At 34.1% G+C, this 25957-nt stretch overlaps 1 protein-coding gene, 1 long non-coding RNA gene and 1 pseudogene across 2 annotated transcripts; 1 reads left to right on the top strand and 2 right to left on the bottom strand.

Moving 5' to 3' along the window:
* Positions 1–298: 298 nt before the first annotated feature.
* Positions 299–25957, bottom strand: part of LOC142615883 (ABC transporter G family member 1-like) — a 61850-nt pseudogene continuing 36191 nt past the window's right edge.
* LOC142615886 (uncharacterized) lies at positions 8923–17621 on the bottom strand. The gene is made up of 14 exons (XM_075788803.1): positions 17253–17621; positions 14429–14540; positions 13548–13660; positions 13351–13473; positions 13081–13253; positions 12837–12912; positions 11823–11909; positions 11125–11205; positions 11008–11040; positions 10423–10476; positions 10273–10314; positions 9525–9603; positions 9369–9439; positions 8923–9275 (listed from the first exon to the last, which is right to left on the bottom strand). Exons 1-14 carry the CDS (start codon positions 17415–17417, stop codon positions 9177–9179), a joined length of 1308 nt encoding a protein of 435 aa, XP_075644918.1. The 5' UTR covers positions 17418–17621; the 3' UTR covers positions 8923–9176.
* LOC142617748 (uncharacterized) lies at positions 19479–21161 on the top strand. Its single transcript, XR_012841039.1, has 2 exons — positions 19479–19567; positions 20430–21161. It is a non-coding gene; the product is annotated as an uncharacterized LOC142617748 (long non-coding RNA).

The following is a 25957-nucleotide window of genomic DNA, read 5'->3' as shown; positions in this document are numbered from 1 at the left end:
ACCAGTCTTATTTCCTTTGAAAAGAAAAGGCAAAACTTCAGATAAATTGTTTTCAAGTAGAATCCATTGCACTAAAAATCCTACACTACGTGTGCTTTTACATAGCAAATGCGGTAGGCGTTTTGCATTTTTCCCTGTATTCCGTGCACTGTTCACGGACCTACAAGTACGAAAAATGCAACAAGAAGAAATAAATATGGGTCCCACGAGCACTATTCATAATTTAAAATTTATTTTGCTACATTGTTTTCAACAATAAGTTTTCAGTTTTCAGCAATAAGCGGTATCCAAACAGACCCTATATCATCTCTCCATGTAAGGGTGTAGAAGAAGGATTCACTGTAACTTGTGTATTCTGCTTAGGAGGCAATGAAATGAAAGCCTTAATCATAGGCTTGACCTTTTCATTAGCCTTGATGATGCCCAAAAACATAAGTCGATAAAAAGCTATCATCCCTAGCAAGACAGCAAGATCGTCTTAGAGTAACCCATTTCAACTTGCCACAAATCTCTCAAAATTTCTTCTCCTGTGATGATGGGTGGTCCTCCAGCTTTGTTATTGGGATATACTTCTCCTTCAAACTCATTCTTAAACATTCCTTGGTAAGCATACTTGTGAAAAGCAATCTCATGTAATAGGTATTTCCACAATTGTTTAGGTAGATCATTTGGCAATCTAAAGAATCCACCAACTAATATCATTTGCCCTTGAATTCTAGCACCAGTTATTATGCCCATTAGGTAATTGGGCACAATACTCGCAACAATCATCATTAGGTTCTCAACCAACATCATACATGCAAATAGCACTACAGCAAAGTACAAAAAATGTTCATGTCCTTTGCGTAGTTCAGGCAAGGAATAAGCTATTGCTCCAGGAATAACTGAAACCAGTATCAAGTATGGCACTGCAGAGAGTGTGTTGCTAATAACAAATACAGCAGCACCATAATGCCCATTTATTTTTTCTCTTTCAAATACCTAGGTTATGATTGGAGAAAGTTATCAATACTTATAATGCTAAAAAAAACATATGAGCAAATTAAGTTAAAATACTAATATGTATAAATTAAGCTTTTCAATAAGCCATTAGTGAAAGTATTAATATGTATAAATTCAACCAACACTTTTGGACCACAAAATAAGTTAAAATACCTTCATGTCCTCCACAAAAGAAGGAAATCCACAAATGGCCATGAACATTAGGAATGAAGCTATAAATGAAAGCAATGCACCTCTAGCCTGAAACAACCAAAATTACAATGTTTATCAATTTTAACATCCTCACTGTGAAATGACATTCAACGCTTCAATTGGAGCACAAGTTTCCAATAAGAAACGAGTGAGATATGATTTTTTTAATGGACTTTAATAGCTATTTCGAGGAGTTTTAGGGAAAACCAAGATTTTCAACCCTTTTGCTTGCTATTCACTCCCACCAACCACAAATTTATGCACCAACCCCCCACATATGTTAACTTTGAATTAAATGCCTCCTCCCTCTAGAATTGTCTTCCCCTATTTTAAAAAAGGGTGGAATGCTTATTCCAAAATCCCACTCCCCTACATCTCTAAAGGAGAAAGAGTACTTGTCATACCATGGTCTTCCTAAAATTCGAGGTATTGAGTAAATACCTCTTCTATATTTCCCCTCTAGACCCCTAGAATAATTCCCGTAGAATCTAAGAAGAAGTAAAGAAATAGCATTGTAAATCTGGTCTTCCTAAATCTTTGGAGTCCAATGTTATTTAAATGTTCCATTTTTAGGATTTGATGAGTTATCCCTCCTTTGTTCTCATTTTTCTTGTTGCTAGATTTGGTTGTAGGTTAATTTCTTTATATTTTAGTGTTAGGAAAAACATATTTTTTTGGTACTATTATGCTACCTATTAGAATCTAAACGTGTTGGTTGTTCGAATATGCTTTAAATGTTCTTCTTAAAAAAATAAAAGGAATAGATTTTTGTTGTAAAAAAAATTATGATATTAAATACTGGTTAAATATTATTTGAGTGATAACAAAAAGGCTTTATTTAAATATATCGTCTTAGGCCTCCGAATTTGTTGGGCTGCCCTTGGGTATTTTGGACATTTTTATGTTCAAGGGATATTTTGGTCATTTTTTAGGTTTTGGGGGGTATTTTTTTTCATATATGAGTTTTTGGGGGTATTTCGGGCATTTTTTAAGTTTAGCATCTTGGTCTTTTTTCATGCTTAGGGGGTATTTTGGTCATTTTTTAGGTTTAGGGGGTATATTTTGGTCATTCTTTTTGCCACCCTATTTTTTTTAAATCGCGTTTTATGTGGTTGTAATTTGAAGGGTGTATCAATCATTTTTTATTAAATATATATTAATAACAACATCATCTTAAGTTTTACTAAAATAATTTTAAAATAAATTAATCAAGAAATATATATATATATGTAAGCCCAACTTGAATAAAAAAAATAACAAATAAATAAAAAATTTATTGTGGACCATTATATATTGTTACACACAACCAATCCAAAACCAACCGATATATATATTATTATAGGTAAAATACATTAAATAAATGTATGTTGCCTTAGTGGTAAGCGTGTGTGTTTTTCAAGTTCCTGTCCCAGGTCCCAACCTTAAAAACAGCTTTTTTTTTTTTTTTTTTTTTTCATTTTTTAAGTTTCTATTATCAAAACAACGTCGTTTTGAATTTATGTAAAACTAAACATCTAAAACTAAAACCCTAGCATCTCCTTCTCATTCAGTCGCCCTTCCTCTCTCTCTCTCTCTCTCTCTCTCTCTCTCTCTCTCTCTCTCTCTCTCTCTCTCTCTCTCTCTCTCTCTCTTCACATACAGCCTCCATCACTCCCTCTCACACACATTGGCCTCCATCACTCTCTCTCATTCTCTCAGCAATGGTGTTCAAGATATAAAGAAAGTAGAATCCCATTCTGAGTCTCCGATCCTTGTCGAAGGCGCCCAATCCATCAATTTGATCAACTTCGATCTCCATTCTGCTCTCACAAAGGTATACCCTTTTTCTTTTTCTATTTTTTTTTAATTTTATTTGGAAACTGTGTTCAAAATGTTATATTTTCAACATGGTCTAGTTGAAAATTTATTATATGAAAGAAGTTATTTCGATGTGGGACTTGAATTGAGAGAGTGAAGCTGAGACTTGACTGGTTGGTGTGGTGGCAATGTTGGGAAGTATTTATAAGCTGAAAAAATGAGAGATCTTGTGGTGATCCGAGGCTTTGCAAGATAATGCACATGCTGGTGTGGGTTCAACTTGTGGCATTACCTTGTTTGCTTGTGGATGTTTGGTGATTCTGATATGGCCAAAATAGGGTTTTATCCCTTTCAAAAAAACTTTTCAGGATTTTGCCCTATTTCTCAAACTATTTAGGGAAATACCTCTATTTTGAAACTCAATTTTTAGAAAATCATGTTTCAAATGTAAAACTCAATTTTTGAACAATCGAGTTATAGAAGAATTGGACTTAGAAAAAAAAAATTCTGGAACCTGAGTTCCATTCAAAGAACTTGAGTTCCATTTGAATATTTTTGAGGAACTCGAGTTCCACAAATTTTTATTTTTATTTTTATTATTTTCAGTTCGCTATAACTCGATTATCCAAAAATGGAGCTTTAAATTGGAACTTGATTTTTAGAAAATCAAATTTCAAAACAGGGATATTTTCCTAAATAGTTTCACACAGGGGGAATTTTGCTGGATATTTTATTAAAAAAAGGCAAAAGCCTATTTTCTCCTTCTGATATTGGCTTAGCCAAGCTGTCTTTGTACTTTGCTAACTGGACAAGTTGTATTGGTTCTCGTCTAAATTCACTACGAAATCATTTTTTTATCAATGGGTGTCAAATTGTTTGTATCTATAAACTTTTTATTTTATTTTAAATAATGATAAGATAATCTTCATTATATTTTAATAAAAGGAAGTAGAAGCCTAACATTTTACCCGACTATTCCACCCTCAAATAATCTTCAATTTTAGAAATATAAATTTCAGTACAATGGATTAAATTTCAGACCATCAGTTTAGAACTTTAGATAGATTTAAGTGTATTATTAAACAACAAATTCATTTGATTAGTTGAATTTCACTTGCCAAGCACTTTAGCTAAATTGGCATTTTTCCATGCACAAAGTGCTTGGAGGTCTAAAGAGGAAAGGATTCAAACTATAAGATTAGCAGTATATTATAATTATCTCTAAAATAAAAAAATAAAAAAAATTACTTGCACTATGGCCCTCTGTCCATTTTGCTAATCCTCCTAGAGTAGAGACTACCGCTCCACTTGCTTGCACGCCAGCCCTCGTTTCACACCTTATGGCATTTGGGTTAGCAAACGACATGTTGTGTCGTATCCTAATGGCCCATTGTATGTTTGTGTGAACTAGAGAAGCATGTGTTGGTAGACTCTTAGGTATATATGTTGAAACAAATGGATTGTCCTCTTCAGTTTTTAACTTTCATTCCTAGAAGCGACGTAGTTGAAAGAAAAGCAATTGTAGACATCCTATTTTTTTTAGGCATATACCCGAGGATCTCGGTCTTGATGATGAAGTCTTCCTAATCACTACTGAACTGATCAACACCGTATATTAAATACAACAACTCAAGCCACAAAGACTCGAGCCCATTTTTCAAACCCAAATCCGTCTCTAAGTGAAGTGAGTCACTACAAATTAAAAGCAACAAATTCACATAAACTGTATTTAAAACTTCTTGTCAAATCCTTTTATAAGTCTGAAAGCTTTGATTTGTGTTAAAACACAAGGGCTTGCTTAGACCCCAAATTAAAAATTACGGCTCGGTTGATTTTACTCTAACTTATCTAAGTGCGGAAACAAGAGTAAATGCAAGCGAACAAACAAAACCGCTACTCTAAGCTATATTCAATAAAACACAACAGTAAAATGAAAGCTAAAAGAGTAGGGAAGAGAGATACAAACACAAGATAACACGTTGATATGTTATTGAAGAGGAAACCGAAAAACTCGGCGAAAAACCTTTCCGCCGCCCTCTAAGCGGTAAATCGATCCACTACACAATAAGTTGGGATACACCAATAGCAAAAGACCCTCCAAGCCTAGTCTACCCAATGCACCTAAACCTTCCAAGCTCCTACTCCAACAAGGTTTCTTGGAACCGTGTCTTGTCTAGCTTTCCGGATCCTGCAATGCGCCCGATTGCATTTGCCAAAGCTTGGCTTCTTCCAATGCTTCCCAACAACACTAAAAACTCACTAGACACTCAGTATGGGTGTGGTAAGCGTTTGGGTTATCAACCTCCCAAGGATATAGAAATGGAGAGGTAGGAGTAGAGGAAAACCATAATAGATGGTGTGTAGAATTGTGGGTATAACAATCTCACACTCTTAAGGGTTGAGGCTAGGGTTTTCTCTTCTAAAAAACTCCCTACTCAATATGTGGGTAATGATGATATATATATATATATATATATATATATATATATATATAGTATGTATGTATGAGGATGTAGTAGAGCAGATAGGACAAAATAGCAAAACAAACTGTTTCGGGGGTATCTCACGGGAAGACCTTACTCGTGAGACACTCACAAAACTAGTTGTCACCGTCTGTCATGATTCTTCACATTCCAGTCATGTGCAAGGTACATGCATCACTTCGCGGGATGCTTAGTCGCGAGCTACCTGCAAGAAATCTTCTGTCTTCAAATGCTTGAGTCTTCACACACTCTCTCTCTATAACACAATCCTTACAATAAAATCCCACAATAAATACAAGGTATAAAAAATTGAACAAAATTACAATCAAATTTAGGACGGAATTAAAGCTAACACAAAAAAGTTGTAAATCACAACTTTACAAAGTCCATATGAATTGTGATGATGCCAAAATCGTTAATTGGATCACTCATCCAATCCGGAGCTTTAGACGATCTTGTAGGACCTACAAGATAAAGAGAGTTGATTGAAGAGACTGCCGAATTCTGACCAGTGGGGGAGCCTTCGATGCTTAAGTTAGTATCGACCTATATTTTTCATATATAGATAGTGTTTTGTAGTAGTTTTTGACGTACCTTAGCAAATGGACAAATTGTCCTTTTTATAGGTGACTTAGGTAGCTATTGGACATAGATGAGGGTGATTATTACCCTAATTGTAACATTTTTTGTCTTGATGAGAGGGTTTAAGGCCTTTGATGATTGTTATTAAATATGTTAGGTGGTTACTCATCTATCTTTGATGGCCTACTAATGATGAAATGACTATCCATCAAATTGCATATGGTAATTTCACACTAAAAGTACTTTAAAACAACATAAAAATTCTAATAGAAAAATACAATTTAATAAGAGTTCTATTATTTTGTGAATTAGTTTGTACTATCATTCCGCTTGATATTTATGTTAGAATCTAAAGATTTAGATTTAAATATTTAGAATCATTTTTGTATTGTGTTGACAAATTGAGAACAAAACATGTCTAGTCTAAAGTGTTTAGGCAATATTTAAATGTGCGTGTTTCAAGGTTCAAGTCCAGCTGAGTTCAGAAAAGGGAGTGTGATTCTGCCTTGCTTGACCAATTGAATATTCTAGTTCCAGTTTTTTTTCTGCAGATTTTCAAATAGGCCTAAGACTGTAAAAACGTTTAGGGTTTCATCTGAACTTCTCCACATATAAAACGGAAACACTAGTCACGTTTTGGAGTGCCGAAAAAGTCTTGTGTGTTACTCTTTGTGAGATCAGAGAGGTTTTGTACCTTCTAACTACACAAGAATCTATCGGAGCCAAAACTACAATCAAGCATTAGTAGAACATAGTTGCTGCATCAAGATCATTACTAATGATGATCTAAAACCTTTGAATGGGATCAAAAAGTCATGAGCAAGGTGGCTTGTGTTGGTGTAAATCCGAGAAGAGAAGGAGTCCATGGATTTGAAGCTTGCACATGGTCGTGTCATCAAGTTACTACTGGAGGTAGCAATAGATTTAGGGTTAAATGTGATTGTAAAAACTTCAATTCTCTTATAGTGGATTTGGTTTACGTTGAGGATAGGTAGGTTAAATCCTCTCTAAGTTTTTATCTTGAAACGGTTCGTTTCATTGGTTTTCTTAAGTCATCATATCATGGTGTTATTTACTTTTCCGCATTTGTGCATGATATGAAATATGCTTATTTAACCTAGATTTGAATAATTAATCTAAGTAATTACTTGGTTAATTTATTAGGTTAAACAATCTAGTTTAAGGAGTCTAAATGTAAAAACAATTTACATGAAGTTTTTGAATGGTTAAATTTATATAATTTTAAAATTTGAGTTTTTAATTGAAACTCTTTAAAATCTAGGACTATTATATTGTATTTTAGAGAGAGAGAGAGAGAGAGAGGATTGAGTTCAAGTTACATTTAGTGTAACTCTAAGTAATGTTATACCATCTAATAACTTGTTATTGAATTAAAATTTTGAAAATCTTATTGATAGATTACATATTCCATATGTTTTTTTAATATGAATGTAAATTTTAATGCTAATTGGGTGTTATTTATTATTTGATAAAAAACTCATCTTTTATGCATTATTTTAAATAGCAAAAATTTGAATTTAAACAACTGATTGATAACGTGACTATTGATATTTGATTATCTTAAAATTTTGTAAACATGAAGAATATATGAAAATAATATAATCTAACAATGCATTTGTTAAAATTTGGATTCAATTAAAACATATTAGGTGGTATAACTTTATTCAAAGTTACACCAAATATAATCCCCTCCACCTCAGGTTCCACCACTTGGTGCTGGATGTCAAATATGGAATGTCTAGCTGCTGTGACAGTCAAAGATTTATGTTGCATATAAACAACTCCTGTTGTATTTCAGTCATGTACGCGTTGCTGTTTGTTATCTTTTAGGTTAGTATCCAGCAGTGCTGCTTGTTCAGTTATAGTGTTTGAAATAAAGTTTGCATATTCATTTACACACACAGATGTTGAAGAGAAGAGAACATACTTTTTGAGGTAAAATACATGGTCAAAATTTATATGTATCAATATAATTACATTCTTACTCTACCAAAGGGATGCATACATACATCATGCCTATAAAAGCTATTACAAAATGCTTCGGAAATACAACAATGAACTATAACACTCGGAGGTGAAGCTTCAATGTTATCCTTTGTAGCTAGTGGTGGAGCCAGGATTTCAATTCAGGAGGGGCAAGATTAGAAGTCAATATTAAAAATTAAAAAAAAAACAGAAAAAATCTATATTAACAAAAAAAAGCAATAACAACTATATGTGTCATACAAAAACTAATTAAACCTAAACTATAGTTAGACATTTAAGTTAATACTATAAAATAAATTGCGGAAATAAATTAATTTGAAAAATATTAAAAGTATAGCAATTTACTTGCAAAGTTGTATACACGTTTCACTATCTTTTCTTAATTGTTTTTGAAATTATAGGTAAAATTCAATTTTTTTTTTTTTTAAAATAATTAAAATTTTGTTCATAACATAAACCCACAATTTAAAACTGAAATGTCAAGAAATTGAGGACAATAAAAAAATTTGTGTAAAATATAGGACTATCAATTGAAATGTCATAAGAAAGACACTAAAATGCATGATGATGATGATGATGATGATGATTATTATTATTATTATGGTAAGTGCATGATAATTAAAAGCTAACAGCTGACAAGTCAAAGCTCGGAGTGTGTTTTTGTTCCTAAGGGAAATTCTTCCATCTATTTTTTCTTGTGTCAGGAAACTTTTTCCCTTTTTTCTTTTTTTTCCTTCCTTACACGCTATCATTGACTTATTGGGCATTAGGTAGGCTTGTCATTTTCCCTTTATTTCAGCAGGCCAGTAAGCATTTTTCCTGATTTGTGTTTGATTTCTGCATCAAGGAAGGTAAAGCATTTAAAAAAATTCCTAATAGTAGTAATATGGAATATTTTAGGAGGAGTCAGGGGGGACACTTCCCTCTCGCCCCCCCTTGGCTTTGCCTCTATCTGTAGCTCAAGGGTGCATAAAGTTTAAGAGAACTTTCTGAGGGATAAACACATTGGAAGCTTGTTTGCACTAATACAATTACACTGCTCTATGCAAGGGACCCAAATTATTTACATCAGCCAGCATAGAAAAAATATTTTAAATTACTCAGGACAAACAATTAACTCTCACTTAGCAATGGTGCTTCAATGTCATCCTCTAAATCACTGCTTGAAGGTACCCCAAGTTTAAGCAGGCAAGCATAACATAATGAAATCATCTGAGGAGAATAAGATGCAGAGTTAGTTAAGAGAGAGAGACAGAGAGAGAGAGAGAGAGAGAGAGAGAGGGGGGGGGGGGGGTGTATGCTTACCATGCATACAGATGCACATACAATACTGAAACCTTTGCAGTTGAAAGGAGCACTGCTAGATAAGAACCATGCTGAGATAAAAATTTAGCTTGTTAGCAATACATATGAATTGATTCTAACACTCAACTAAAAAAAATGATGGGTTAGTGTACTCACAAGTCAATGGACTCATTACGAGCGGTGATAACAAACTTGCTATTGATTCCACACCAGCCACAAATCCTTGTGCTTTTCCCTGCACAAACAATCGAACGTACATGTCAATGGAATGACCACGGTCATGTGCTTTGTACTGTATTTAGCTCAAAAACTAACTCAACACAGAACAAGTTATTTTGATGTGGGAGAACCCTATGTCTACATTTATTTCTTTTTTGTTTGGCATACTCCTGAAATTCTCCATCAGTAAAGTGAATGCAGCAATTTCGGGTGTAAAAGTAGCAATTTTTTGTGGCATAAAGCATCTGATAACCACAGATAACTGAACAAAAGATAAAAATCATTGGACCAATTGTCGTAGAAAGCCACCATTTTAAACCCAAAACTCACTACAAGACACATGCTGATCTAATTCATTCTGAACACATGTTGATGAACCTGCCTCATTTTTTTTAATTGGGTTCAAAGTTCAATCTAAAGAAGTAGAAAACAGCCAGTTCTAGATGAGTAGTGTGACTTATGAGATGCATTAGCTTTACTCAAACAACTTTATCAAATTCAGCAGCCTCTCCCTATGTATAATAATAACGAAAGGTGAAAATACAGAAACCAGGACTTTCCTTGTATTGACAGTAAGAGTAGAAGATTATTATTATTATTATTTTATTTTTTGGTTGCTAGAAAGAATATTAAGAACTATGGAATGCAGAACTGTAGGTAATGGGATCACATGTATTTTTCAAACCTGATTTTCTGAGCTCGATGCTCTTGAAATAATTGCATAAGTCTGCATATAATTTGACAGGAAAAATTGAAACACCATTAGAATTAAAGGTGAACTGAATAACCACATTCAATATTATTTTAGGAAAAAATTTATGATTCCAATACTTACAGCAGGGCTTACAAGGACAAGTACAACTTTAAATGTGGCACTCATGAATGGTACCTGCATTGTGGCAATTTTGCATTATTACTAATTGAGAAATGTATCCACAGTTGAAAAATAATAAACAGAACTAGGAAACTTTAGTTTTACTTTCACAAAGCCACGATTAACACATGATCGAATTTATAACTGCATATGAGGAAAGGAAATTAATAAAATTCAAAATAGCATAAAGAAAAATGAAAAGAAAGAAAAGTTTCTGATCAATGTCACTAGTGCTTTTTGAACCACACATTCTTTCATAAAAGAAGCACTCAAGTTCCCTACATGCACATGAAACTCTTAGAGAATAGAGTATTTTTATGTTCCTCATGTAGTATGTTTTACAAAGTTGTTTCCAAAATTTAAAATTTTCAAACTACAAATTACGTATCTAAACATGATTCATGTAAGAAAATAGAAATAACATTGATATGTCCAAAAATCATTTAAGGCTAAATATTTGCTTGCAATCCAACTCAAGTGTTTATGTGTCAGAAAATTTTCCTTTAGCATAGAATTAAATAACGCATTCATAATGAATGTACATACCCATGCCGCCCATGCAAGGCCATTGAATAATGCCTGCACAGCCAAAAGAATCATTAGTTTTTATTTTATTTTGTAATTTTTGCTGGAAGGATTAAAAGAAATGTATAAGAGACTTACATAAGCTATTGATGCAAGTAAACCTATGCACAATATCACTTTCTCTCCAACCAATGGATTTATTAGTGGAAGCACCAACATCTGGAACCACAAACCAACATGTTATAGGAAGAGCATTTCTGAAGGAATTTAAAATGTTCATAAAAGCTCAACACAATCATCATATGGAATATTTTTGACAAAAGAGGTTTCATTCATGCACATAGTATGAGCACTGAACAGTACTCTCAATTCCAAAGACTTTGAAAGGATTATAAGCAATTAGGAATCGAGTACTAAAAGGTACAGTACTCTCAATTCCAGAACTCATAAACTTTTCAATTGTCAAAATTTTCATACAAAAAACAATGTGCTCATTAAGGGAAGACAATTAAACAGAATATGACCCTAAGAATAGTTTCATTTCTATAATCACAATGCCTTTGCATAGTTTTCTAGTTGAGAAGACAGATTATCAACCATTACAACACCAACTGGAAGAATTATTCTTTTGGTAACTTCTGAGCAACAAAGCAGAGGATTTATAGGAAAACTCTGGCATATGCCAAGCAGATAAAGTTAATAACATACTAGAAAATATTGATATGCTGCCTTGATTGAGGGCAAAAGATGAGAGTAATTCACAATCTTCAGTATAAAGGTATATCAAACTCTTTTAAGTAAATATAAGGAAACTTTAGCTCCATAATATACTTCACCTGTGAAAAAATTGAACCTATTCCCACGAGCATCAGAATTTCTGAGAACTGATTTTTATCGAAACCAAAAGCGGCCTTCAGATAGTACTGCACAGGTAGTTGCATAACCATCAATTCATTGAATCAAAACAAAAACATTGTTTCATAAATTTTCATTACTCAACTTCATGGATTGGTTTAGTTGCAATTATCTTATAAGATGATAAATCTAGCACTATCTTATCCTAAACTATTGATTAAGAAAGCCTTTGGCTTTGTAGTCTCTAGGAAGTCAGAAGCTCTCACGCCTTTTCTTTTTCTGCACGAGTTTCAGAGCACAATTTCTCCCATTACTTTGGTGGGTTCAGGACATGTGCTTGATCTGTTTGCCAATGACAACTGCTAACCAACTAAGTCATGACTCCTCTGATTCATACTCCCCTGAATAAAGCTCTCTAGGGCTCCTGCTTCATGTCTAAGTCTCTACCAATTTCTCTTTCCCCAAGTCCTTCCACATTCTATTTGTATAAGGTCTTTGAAATATTTCCTTCAAAACTGGACATCTTTGTCTCTATATAATAAGCAAAATTATTTTTATATATTTTTGGGGTAAGCACATCGCATACAATCCTATCCCAACAAGGTATGTTTACTGGGCAGTCCCCTTCTCCCTTTTCTTTATTTTCTCCTCCTCTTTTTCAACCCGAAATCACACAATGTGCTAATTACTTATTTATAATGACAATTAGATTTTGTCCAAACTAAGATTGGTAGCAACAAGAAGCATCACAAAAGATTTCAGTTCCACGCAAGGTCTTGTTTCAAAATATTTGCTTTAAAGATTCTGACTGAAACTATTCTGAAAAGGCTGAAAGAATATGTCGTTTGTCAAAAAGAAAAAAAAAATTATGGAAAAAGGGAAAGGAAATTTTATATATATAAAATGTCTGATGCTGTATGATGGTACCAAGAGGAAATTGTCAGCATGCAGCCACCTATTTGCTTGTGAAAATGATAAATTAATAGGAAACATACCATCAAGACATAGGTGATGCCAGACATTCCTAACTTATAGAAGAAAGAAACCAGGGAAATGCCTCTTAAAGTTGGACTGTAAAAGAAAAACGAAGCACTTTTAGCCAGACAAAGACAATTTATTTATAATGTTTTGCAGGTATAAAGGTTTGGATGCTTATACTGCCTAAGAGATTCCAGATATGGTTTTTGCGTAATGCAGGATGAGGATATTTTAAGCTGTCTTAATTATAGACAAAATTACCTGCTCTTAACTAATGTAGCAGCATCTTTCATTGATTTGCATCGTTTCTGGATAATTTTAATTGTCTTAGTTAAGCAAGCTGAATCTTGGTCCCTCTTTGGAGCCAGCTTAACCGTCTCAACCAGAAAGATTTGAATATAAATCGGACATAAGATCAAGAGAGCTATTGAAACCTGAAACAAAAGGCTGAATTGGTAAAAATGATTTTACAGAAAAAGATGACAGAATTAAGGCTGTATGGCTAATGCTGAATTTAGAGCAGCAACATACTGGAAAAATGTACTTTTCTGGGAGAAAAAGTGCCAGAAGATTTCCCAAGACGTGTGAAGCAGAACAAAGGCCTGTTATCCAACTAAAAGCTGCTGCCCTCTTATTCTCTTCAACAACATCCGCCTACAATGGAAAGGAAAATGTGACCCCCAATATACCCTATTCATGATCATCAATCATTGAGGAACAAGTCTTACCGCATAAGGAACGGCAATGCAGAAAATACTCCCTTGACTTAGAATATAAGATATTGTACGAAGCACATAGTAAGCATATACATATCCTGTAGACTGATTACAGGCAAGTATAGCTGAAAAAGGAATGCAGAAAAATCAAATTTGTAAATTCACTATATGGTCTTGACAGTATCATTAATGTAATGCTAGTAGCATCATACAAAGAAAGTATTAATATCATTCACAATTTTAAAAGGTAATCATGTATAGTTCTAATGGAAATTCCCCCTTTTTTCCTTATATATTTATTCTTTCAACATGTATAGTTGAACTATAATTACATTTAACTCTTCTTTGTCTCTCATCTTTCATACATCATTTAGGATGCTTATCTTACTCTAGATCAGTTTCAGATGAATGGTATAGTCAGTATCCATTCATTCAATCAGCATCAGCTGGAATTCAAAATTTTCCTTGTTTTCAGATGTATAATCCACCAAAAACAAAAGGGATCACCTTTTACCCATTTTCTTTTTTAAAAAAGGTTCTTGGCCAGACTCTGTCAAATTAGTTTAGCGTGAAGCCTTATTCATGCCTTGGAAATGGTTTATAGGTTTGAATGCTAAACCATCAATCTTTTGACATGCACATGGTCTATAGTATCCCATCCACTGTCTTCAAAAGCATTTGTAAATTTCATAGACTAAATCACATTCATTTTTTTTCTAAAATATTAATTTAAATAAAAAAAAAACCATAATTGTGAAACGGCTAATGCACACTTAAAGTGACATACATATTTGGGGTTTCATATCCTTGATTCTCAAAGTTCAGAAGTAAATATCTAACAGTTTGTACATTTAAATTCACATAAGCAAGTAAGTTACTCAAATGAAACATACCAAAAGGGAATATAGATGCGGATATGATAAGAAGGAATATTGGTTTGCGCCCATACTCATCTGAAAGCTGACCTAACAGTGGAAGCACCACCATCTTGAAAATTCCAACCACCTGCATGCATTTAAAATATATATGACAAAACTTAATTTAAAGAAAAAATTTCCCTGTTGTCTTTCCCAGTCTTCTTCTGCATCCCATGTTAACAAGAAACTGCTTTCTGACTCATGCTCAATGCAATCAAATAATTGAAATTTAATCGAGGAGCATAAAGAAAAACAAGCATGGGAAATGTTAATGGTTGCCCTAGGGGCTAAGGGAATTTGTTAGCCCATAGGGCTTTTGTCAGTGAACTATTTTTAAAAAGTTTTTATGAGAAAAAAAAAAAAAAAGTTTTGATAGCTTTTTTTATTTTTTTTATAAAAGTGGTATCAAAATTTTCATAAAAAAATTTGTTAACAATTGCACTAAGGACACTCCGTTAATAGGACCCAACAAGTATTATACATAATATTTTTCATAGTAAATTTTAGAATTGTTAAGTTGGGAAGTTGTAATTGGTTCTTTTTTTTTTTTTTTTTTTTTTGAAAGAGAGTTTAGCTCAACTAGTAAAGTCTCTGATAGTTAAATATGAGATCTGTGGTTCAATCTCCGCTTATACTAAAAACTGATTGGTGTCTTAGTCTGAAATAAAGAGTCCTCATCAGGAGCGGACGTCATAAGTTGTAATTGGTTCTTGTGTGAACCAATTATTAACAACACTTTATTAATTATCCTTGAAAAAAATTGTGACTCAGGTTGTTGAAGGAAACTACACGTGGTAAAGGCGTAAAGCCACACGATGATGAGAAAGGGTATCACACGAAGGCCTACAGTAAAACAGTATGCGACCTTTCAGGTTAAAGTTGAGCCGAGAACAGTTTAAGGACCACAAGTTGTCCCTCTGAAGTGTCTTGATAAGTGTGCCGCTTGTCTATATATAAAGAACCAAATTAATAAAAAAGACATACTAATGTGAGACTGAGAGGGTAAGAGAAAAGCTAGAAGGTGAGGGACCCTGGTTGCTTGTCTTTTTATATATTGGTACACAACTTGGTCACATTGATGAAGGTACTACTACAATTCTACAACAATTACTTTCTGTCTCATATTTATTCATTACTCTACTATATTAAAGATGAAGGAAACAACAATAATTATTCCAACTTTTTGAGGTTTTTTTAATTTTTTTTTTTTTTACAAAAGATAAATATTCCAAAATACATTAAAATTCAAGAGGCCAATAACAAACCAAAAAAAAGCAGATCATGAATATGAAATCTCTAGGACCCACACCCGACAATAAAAGATGTGAACATTGCTTGCAAGGAACAATTATAGTGCCATTACATAATTACAAATACAGTGCTCAAAATTAAAGACATTTCCAAATCAAAATCATACAAGCATATTTCTTTTATTTTTCCAACATACTTACCTAATAGAGCATCTAGTCTTATCATATCCTACCTGCCTACCTTCACTCATAATTTTGGGAGTGTAGATGATGATAGGAAAGACCTCAATTAAGTAACCTATAATTAATGCCACTAACTAACTTATCAGATATTGTTTGTATGAAACATAATACTTTACTAACTTTGTATATACCATGCATAACCCATGACCATGAGTCAAAGATTCTAATTGAATCGTAACCTTAATTAAAAAAAGATAATGGTATATAATAATACTTTTATATTATTAATCAATTTATTTTATGAACCTTCTAATTTCTATATGTGGAAATTGACAAAATAATTTTTTATTTTAGACTAGCTTGACCCAATTAATAAATGGAGAATTGAATTTTTTTTTTTTAGTAGAGAGTACGACATGTGGAATCATTTTTAGATTCCTGTAGTTCATAAATATCTATAAACTGTCACCAGTTTTATTTCCCAAAGGGAAAGTAGAATAAGAACCAATGACTAACAAATTTTATGGGTCGTTATTCGTTTTCATTCAATTGCAATTATCGTTTATACGTAGATTTCAAACCAAGATATTAAAAATTCTCCAACCACTATTTCATTAATGAGAGCGAAAAAAGAAAAGTTGACATTGACACTGTTTTTATAAAGAAATCAACGTCGTCTAATCCATCTAAAAATCCTTGAAACTTTGAGAATAACAAAGTATTACTATCGACGATAAATTCCAGGAATATGATGGACAATATGCGGGGCCCTGTTCTTTTTAATTCTTTTATTCCTTTTGGGACCATTAGTTGGGGCTGTTTGGTGTGGATGAAAATTCAAACAGACAGTGACAGAAAGGAGAATTATGAACTTGATTCGATTCTTTGAGCATAAAATACATAAAACAAAATTAAATGCAAGAAATGGACCATTTTAAACAGTACTCGTATGATCAACTCCAAATCATGTCCACCAAGCAAAAAAAAATCAAGAACTAGGACAGCAGATCATCATGCAGGCACCCCGTTTGGTTTCCGAGAAAATACAGAAAAGAAAATTTTCAACTCAATTTTGAGTTTCTCAGTGTCTTGGTGTCTAAAAAAAAAAGCAAGACTCAAACATGTCACAAAGAACAAGAAAGCGAAAAATTCGACTACCATAATTTTTTAAACAGATATAACACAACAAAAACATTTTTTTTAATATCCCACGCCACGATTGAATTGGATATTTGGTACGAGGTGTTTAACCAACTATACATGGCTCATTTTTCCTCAAATTTTTTTTTTCTCAGGAGCTTGCAGCTAAACCCAACAAAGTCCATCCAAAAACCAAAAAAACAAAAAAGACAGAATTTGTTACATACCGTTTGTTGAAGACCACTAAGATAAATAGCTTCTGTACAGGTTGAGTCTCCTGGACATAGAGCGTTAGTAATAACATCAACAAGAACAGAAACGGTCATTTCCTCAGCGATCCAATGAACACAGAGTGGTAGTAGCAAGTGAAACATGAGCTTCATTCCTTCCATGTCACTGCTACTGCTACTACTACTAATGTCTTGTCCTTTTGCAAGAACCTTTTTTGAACAACATGGTCATGGTGTAGTAGAAAATTTATTATATATATAGAGAAGGAGAAAAGTTCGATGTGGGAATTTAGAGAGTGAGAGAAGGAAATTAAGAAGGGAAGGTGGGACTAGTTGGTGTAGTGAAACTGAGATTTTTGACCGGTTGGTGTGTTGGCAGTGTTGGGAAGTATTTACTCTCTGTTTGTGTGTATTGTTAGAAGTGTGGTTATTCCTCTTGCGGCAAATTGTCCACATAACACAAACATGTCTCTAAAATAAACACAAAGTGTGCAATAATACTTATAAAAAATTCCAATTATATTACATGCCATTAGAAAATGAGGGCAGTCAATAATATGAACCAATTGCTTAAGTTAATTGGCAAATATTTAGTTGTTTCTAGTACTACTTTAAATGTAAAATTATCTTTTATATTCTTAAAAAATAAAAAACATTGTATATATTCTTAATTGCATGTAATTAAAATTGTTTCTACACTTTTTTTACTTGATTTCGATTGTTGCCAAAGTAGTCAAACATGAGAAGAATGTTATTTTTTAATTAATTATTTGTTATATCAATATTTTAAAAATTATCATAAAAATTCATTTTACATAAAAAAATTAATATCCATGATTTATAAATAATAAATACATGAAAATAAATGCATGTACCTATTAATACTTTGCTTAAATAATTAGGCTATATATAATATGTCATTAAAATTATTTAGGAATTTAAATTTTAGGATTGATATAATTAAAAATATGAACACATTACTTTAGTGAAATCACAAATATTTGATTATTTCAATTACTTTAAGAATAAAATTATTTTTTATTGCATTTATTATTAAATTTTCTTTTTCCTTTTGATGGTTTTTGTTTCAATTGTTGCCAAAGCAGTTAAATATGAGAAAAAAATGTCATATTCCATTTTTTTATTAAATTTTTATAAAAATAACCATATAAATAATCACTGTAAATTTTCTCTGTCGCTAGCAAAAGCAAGGAATATCCAAACGTCTCCTAGGCTGTAGAACTTTTGTTTCTCCTTGTAGGTGTCTTAGTCCCTTAAGATAACAAGTTTATGTTTAAGGTATTGTGGGTTATTTTTTCAAGGGCCAAGGAAACACTTATCACTTTTAGCTATGGAGGATCGGACAAACCACTATAATGGATTGTCGATTACTGACAGGGAAGGCCCAACTTTCGATCTAGAGGAAGAGATGGTCACGTTGGAGTTCATCATTGCTGCTAAGATTTTCACAAGGCAAACTCTGAACATTGACGCTGTTGCAGTGACTTTTAGACCATTATGGAGATTGAAAATTGGTTTGAAAGTCAAAAACATGGGCAGCCATATTGTTCTTTTTACATTTGATAAATGTATGTTGCCTTAGTAGTAAGCACGTGTGTTTTTCAAGTTCTTGTCCCAGGTTCTAACCTTCAAAATAACTTGTTTTCATTTTTTAAGTTTCTATTATCAAAACGACGCCGTTTTGAATTTATATAAAACTAAACATCTAAAACTAAAACCCTAGCATCTCCTTCTCATTCAGTCGCCCCGTCCTCTCTCTCTCTCTCTCTCTCTCTCTCTCCACACACAGCCTCCATGACTCCCTCTCACACACACCAACCTCCATCACTCTCTCTCTCATTCTCTCAGCAATGGTGTTCAAGATATAAAAGGAAGTAGAATCCCATTTTGAGTCTCCGATCCCTGTCAAAGGTGCCCAATGCATCAATTTGACCAACTTCAATCTCCATTCTGCTCTCACAAAGGTATACCCTTTTTCCTTTTCTATTTTTTTTAAAAATTTATTTAGAAACTGGGTTCAAGTTACACCTTTTTTTTAACTATTGAATTTAAGTAAATATAACAGTAAAAAAAAAAAAAAAAAACTCATTATTACAAGTATTTTTTTAAAATTCTTATTAATTACTCTCCTTTATTTCCTTCTAAACCTATCTCTAAAATCAACAAAATCTCTCCCTCTCTCTCTCTACGTTTCTCTTTATCTCCGTTTGTCTCTCTCTCTTTACATTCTAAACCTACGTTTCTCTCTCTCTCTCTCCTCCACCATTGCTCCTCCACCTTTGGTTGTCAAGGTCTTGAATTTTTGCTTCCATTGTACTTTCTGTTTCACAATCTCATTTGGGTTGCTTTAAGATTTTCAATTTTTGGGTTTATGATTGGTCACTCTCTCACTCACAATTGAAATAGTCATTGCTGGTCTTCTGGATGGGGAATTTACTTCGTATGATATGCAAACAAGTAATTTTTTGTGACTAAGTATATAAAGAAGAGCAGTAAATGGGGATGTCCTGGAAGTGTTTGATAAAATTCTTTAAAGAAAATATCTGCTCTTGGGAACTTCTAATATGCTTTGATTTGATGATTGTTGAGAATTATTTTACTTTCCTGTAAAATGGAGGCTTCATAGAAAAAAGCAATCTGAACTATGTCCACTGAAGGAGGTCCTTTTAGTAGTCATTTCTATTATTGTGATATTGTCAATTGCATCTGTCAGTTCTCTGTCTCAAACAGGGATCTTAGTTAACATGCAAAGAAATAAAAGATCAGAAAAGAAGTCTTTTTTCCCCTCTTTTAAATCATTCTAAATTGATAAATTATTAGCTAATGAAAAAGAGATTGTTTTTACATTTTGGGTTTAGTACGCTCCTTCAATATCAATGGAAATAATGACTTTTATAGTTACTTTGCTTTATTCGCTCTTGCCTGCCATCCTCCATTTCTGCAATTTTATTGTGGGCTTTATATTGTTTAAATGTTTCTTCATAATCTAGAACGCACAGTTTGGATTGGCTATTTCGATAAAGTGGTCTCTGTCTAATTACATCAAATTATGCCTCATTCCAGTTATTTATATTCTTATGCTGAGATTTTGATGTGGTTTTCTTTTACTATGACCATACACTTGAGCTTACAAGCAACTCAATGAATTTTCAGGTGTTTAAAGTGATACGGAAGCAAGATTGGTACAGGCCTGATGCTTATCTGTATAAGGACTTGATTATTGCATTAGCAAGTGTCAGAAAATGGATGACGCAGTGCAGTCGTGGGAAGACATGAGAAAGGAGAATTTGTTCCCTGATTCTCAAACATACACGGAAATGACAAGAGGGTTCTTGAGGCAAGGATCTCCTGCAGATGCAATGAACATATATGAAGACATGATGAAGTCTCCAGAGCCCCCTGAGGAATTGCCATTCAGGATTTTGTTGAAGGGACTTCTTCCACATCCCCTTTTGAGAAATAGAGTCAAACAAGATTTTGAGGAGCTCTTTCCTGAACGGCATGTGTACGATCCTCCAGAAGAGATCTTTGGCTTACGCTAAGGTTTGCATTTGGTGTTTCCCCCCTATTTTGGAAGTTAAAGATTTTGAGGGGAATCGATCCCCAGAAATGTCCTGCTACCAAGGATGGATGTGCTAGTTGGCCCAAAGACCATCGCTGCAATTGGTGCTTTGTTTTCGAATAGTGTCTTTTTTGAGAATATATACTGGCATATTTAGATAGAATGGAATCAAACTCCTTTGGATACAAATTTTTTTTTTTTTTTTTTAAATGTAAACGAAGCTCTTTATTGCCCAACAAGTAGGCAAGGGATTTGTAGATAGTTCAACTTCTTTCTAGTTGAATTCAATCTGAGATGGTAGCTTGACATCTTAAAGGTCATAACTCTGTTATGGACCTGCTTGAGAGTAGAAATGGAATTTGATACCAACCTGAACCTGATTGACTTGGTGCCAGCCAAAAACCACCCACCTTTTCAGTTTATCAAGATAATATATTGAAGATAATACATGAGCAGTTTAAAGATGTCTAGAAAATAAGCCAAGAAACAGATTCTGTAAAAGACTAAAAGTTGCTTCCTCCATTTCTTTTAATAATAGTAGAAAGGATACGCCCAAAGCTTTTACCATTTGGAGACAGCATTTTAGCACATAATTGTCTTAATTCCGTGATATCATTTATGATAAACAAATTCAATTGCTCCTTAAGATGATAAAATACTCGAAAATTTATATTGAAGAAAATATTTTCTGCGGCCTCTAAGATTGACCTCAGAATCTTAATTAACTGCTTCATGCTTCAGTCTTATGGTGGGCTCATGATGGTTTATTACTCATGCAACTTTTTGTTGTCCTTTAAAGTGTGAATGCATCACACTTATCAGCTTGGTTAAGTAAATGGTGGTCTGAAATTGACGACAGATAAATCAGTACTTCTCGTGTATTCAACATGTAGCATTGGTTTGATCATTAAATGAAGCCAGAGCTTTCCTGTTCCAATTATTACCCACATGCCTATGTGTTAGCAATTTTCTATACTTTTATCTCATCTTATAGTTTTATTACTAAGAGCTTAAGCCAGTGCAGTCTTGCATCGTGCTCTTAGTGGTCAGAGCTTGGATTATCAGACAGTTGGATTCATTTAGTATGCAGATTGGTTTCTTCTTTTCTGAGGACATGATCAAAATTCATTTGAAGATAAATTATAATCCTCTTTTTCCTTTTCCCTTTATTTTCTTCTTTAGAGGGACTTCATTTTGGTTTCAGGGCTTAATAGTTATCCCTCATATTATTGAAGAGCGTGGTCAAATCTGAGGATCGTACACATGCCGTGTAGGAAATAGCTCCTCAAAATCTTGTTTGACTCTGTAAAGTTGTGATTTATAACTATTTTGTATTGGCTTTATTTCTGTACCAAATTTGATTGTAATTTTGTTCAATCTTTTGTACCATATATTTTATGTGGGATTTATTTGTAAAGGTTGTGTGTGAGAGAGAGAGAGTGTGTGAAGATTCAAGGCATCTATTGAAAACAAAAGGAGTTTTCGCGGGTAGCTTGCGACTAGCCATCCCGCGAAGTGATACATGTGCCTAGCACATGACTGGAATGCGAAGAGTCAGGACAGGATGGAGACAACTGGTTTTCGCGAGTGTCTCGCGAGTGTTTCGCGAGATACCCGCGAAACAGTCTGTTTTGATATTTTGTCATATCTGCTCCACTACATCCTCATACACACTATATATACTATCATTACCCACATATTGAGTAGAGAGCTTTTTAAAGAGAAAACCCTAGCCACAAATCCTTGAGAGTGTGAGATTGTTATACCCACAGTTTTCTACAATATCCATTGTGGTTTTCCTCTGCTCCTACCTCTCCATTTTCAAATCCTTGAGAGGTTGATAATCCAAACACTTACCACACCCATACTGAGTGTCTAGTGAGTTTTGGTGCTACTGAGAAGCATTGGAAGAAGCCAAGCTTTGGTGGATATAATCAGGCGCATTACGGGATCCAGAAAGCTAGATAAGACACGGTTCCGAGAAGCCTTGTTGGAGTAGGAGCTTGGAGGACTTAGGTGCACTGGGTAGACTAGCCTTGTTCCTATTTGTGTATCCCAACTTATTATCTAATGGATCGATTTACCGCTTGGAGGGCGGCAGAGAGATTTTTTGCCGAGTTCTTCAATTCCTCTTCGATAACACATCGCCTTATTATCTTGTATTTGCATCTCTCTTCCCTACTCTTTTAGCTTTCATTTTACTAATGTGATTTGTTTAATATGGCTTAGAGTAGTTGTATTGTTTGTTCCCTCGCATTTACTATATTCTGCACTTAGTTAAAGTTAGAGTAAAATTAACCGAGCCGTTTTTTATTATTTTGGGGTCTAAACAGTTTTTGTGTTTTTAACACAAATCTGAGCGTTCAATTGGTATCAGAGCGGGTGCACTTGTTGTGGTTTCATTACCTAAGTGCGATCCAAGACCCTTTTTGTGATGAATCGATCACAATCTCTCAATGCTCCACCATACTTTGATGGGAGCAACTATGCTTTTGGAAGGTTCGTATGAGGACATTCATTTGTGCTACAGATGAGTCCATATGGGATTCCGTTGAGAATGGGTATGTTAAACCCACGACAGCTAAGTCCGAATGGGACAAAGCAGCTCTTGCTTTGGCAAATGCCAATAGCAAAGTAATTAATGCTATCTTTTGTGGTGTGTCTACTGATGAATTTTACAGGATATCGCATGTGAAGACCGCCAAAGAAGCTTAGATGATTCTTGAGACTGCCTATGAAGGTACCAAGAAAGTTAAGGACACAAAACTCCAAATGCTTACCACTCGATTTGAAGAGCTTAAGATGAGTGACGATGAGTCATTTGATTCATTCTATGGGAAGTTCAATGAAATTGTGATTGCCAAGCTCAATCTCAGTGAAAAGATTGAGTATGCTAAGGTGGTGAGAAAGATCTTGAGGTCCTTACCAGAGAGCTACCGTGTGAAGGTCATTGCTATAGAAGAAAGCAAAGATTTGGATGAGATCAAGATTCAAGAGCTAATTGGATCTCTCCAAACATATGAGCTTGAACTACCTTCTCACAAGCCAAGCAAATCACTTGCACTCAAAACCATCAATGAGAGGATGGACGACTCTTCCGAAGAAGATAATGTGGAGAAAGAAGTAGCATTCCTTACAAAGAACTTTCGGAAATTTCTGAAGATGAAGAATAGTGGGAAGTCTTTCAATAAAGGAAAGTTCTCATAACCCAAAGGTGGTAGGAAGGAGTTCAAGAAGAAAGATAGGAAGGACTCCTACCCCCTCCCCCCAAGGAGTTGTGTGCTACGAATGCAACGGCTATGGACACATCAAGAAAGAATGTCCCAACTACTTAAGAGGGAAGGGTAAGGTGTTTGCCACTACACTTAGCGACTTTGAAAGCTCAAATTCAGACACGGAAGAAGAGTGTGACAGTGACGGGAACTATAGGGCCTTCATGGAAATTACCTCCATTGAATCTAAGGATGATTTGAGCAATTTGGTAAATGAACTTGGTGAGCATTCCGAGGGTGAGGAAGTTGAAGAATCGGAAGATGAAGATGAATGCCAAAATGAAGGTGAGAGCAACCTTCAAGAAGCATATGATTCTTTGCTAGAAGATTGTGGAAAATATGCCAAAGTTACGAACCATGCTGTGAGAAGATGAAGAAAATTGAAGAAGAGTATAGGTGTACTCTTATGCAACTTAAAGAGGCGAAATGTGAAGTAGAAGGACTCAAGGGAGAGTTGGTTGAAGCTTACTCTAAGATCAAGTTTCTTGAGCTTGAAATAATCCAAGCTAATGTCAAGGTTGAGCGTATCTCCACCAAAAAACTTGACAGCGTGTTGTCCTCACAAAAATCCTCACATGACAAGACCAATTTAGGTTATACCGGAGAAGGAAGCTCCAGCAGCGAACCTAAGAAGGAAGTGAGGTTCATATCAGCCAAGAATATTGAGAAACTTAAAGAAGTAAAGCCTAAGGCTGAGACCCCTATTGCTGAGAAGAGAACTACTAGTGTAAGACCAAAAGATAAAGGGAAGTCACTACCCAAAAATCAGAGGGGGCCTCATGTGAAGTATGTGTGTCATCATTGTGGCGTTCAATGGCACACAAGACCCAATTGTTTCAAGCTTAACGCTCTCAAGAAGGCTGACTCCATGCGTGGCCAAGAAAGTTCAAAGGAAAGGCCAAAGGGAACACAACCTAAGGGAGAAAATGAAGGACATCTCATTGGAGATGTCATGGAAATAATGAAGAACATCTCTCTATGCCTTGCTAGCTTCACTCCGAGGTTGGAAAGCTATGTTGGTCGTATCCCCTCCATCCAAGGCTCTCACCCAAAACACTCGAAAAGTGTGGGTGATGAAGGGTACTTATGCACGATTATTCCCTATGCCCATGCATTAATTCTTTCGATGTTTAGGGTCATAGATTCATGCATCATGTCATGCAAAATCTTCTTGTGTCATTGCTTCCGGTTCATAGCATGTTTTTTTTGCTAGTTGCATTTTTTTTTATCTTACTTTTCTTGTTATGTTTTTTAGTGTGTTTAAAAATTCAAAAACTCATAAAAAAATTGAAAAATCTCCAAAAAGTTTGATCGCTTGTTTTGTGTATATCACATGTGAGTTTGGCCTAATACCTTCGTACTAATGGCGTAGTGAATTTACAAGCTTAACTTGTTTTGTATGCACATCTATATTTGTGGGAAAATTCTTGAAATCTATGTGTGATTGTTGTAAATCGATCTTCAAGCTTGTCACGAATGATTAGTTAATAGTCTTGTTGGTCTTGATACGTGCATAGACTTGTGCCTATATCTTTTCCCACGTTTTTATGTTTTTGCTTAAAGAGCTCAATAAATATAAATCTCAAAATGAAAAGAGATATTGAGCTGCAAAAGCTGTCACACATACTGGTATTTGACTAGAAAAAGGGAAAGTGGTTTGTATTGAAATGTATGGTGCCTCAAAAAGCCAAATGCTCATTCTCAAAATTGAAATATGAAAAAGTTCAGGCATCGATCTCAAATTGATATGTATTTTGTTCAAAAATGATCAAATGTTATGATTTGTAAAGAAGCCAAATGAGAAGCTTCAAATAAATGTAATTACTTTCTTGTAGGAGATCGTATAT

The sequence above is a fragment of the Castanea sativa genome, chromosome 11, assembly GCF_040712315.1.
Source record: "Castanea sativa cultivar Marrone di Chiusa Pesio chromosome 11, ASM4071231v1".
NCBI classification, from domain to species: Eukaryota; Viridiplantae; Streptophyta; class Magnoliopsida; order Fagales; family Fagaceae; genus Castanea; species Castanea sativa.
The sequence above is the reverse complement of the archived record's forward strand: the minus strand, read 5'-3'. Positions and strand labels throughout refer to the sequence as shown.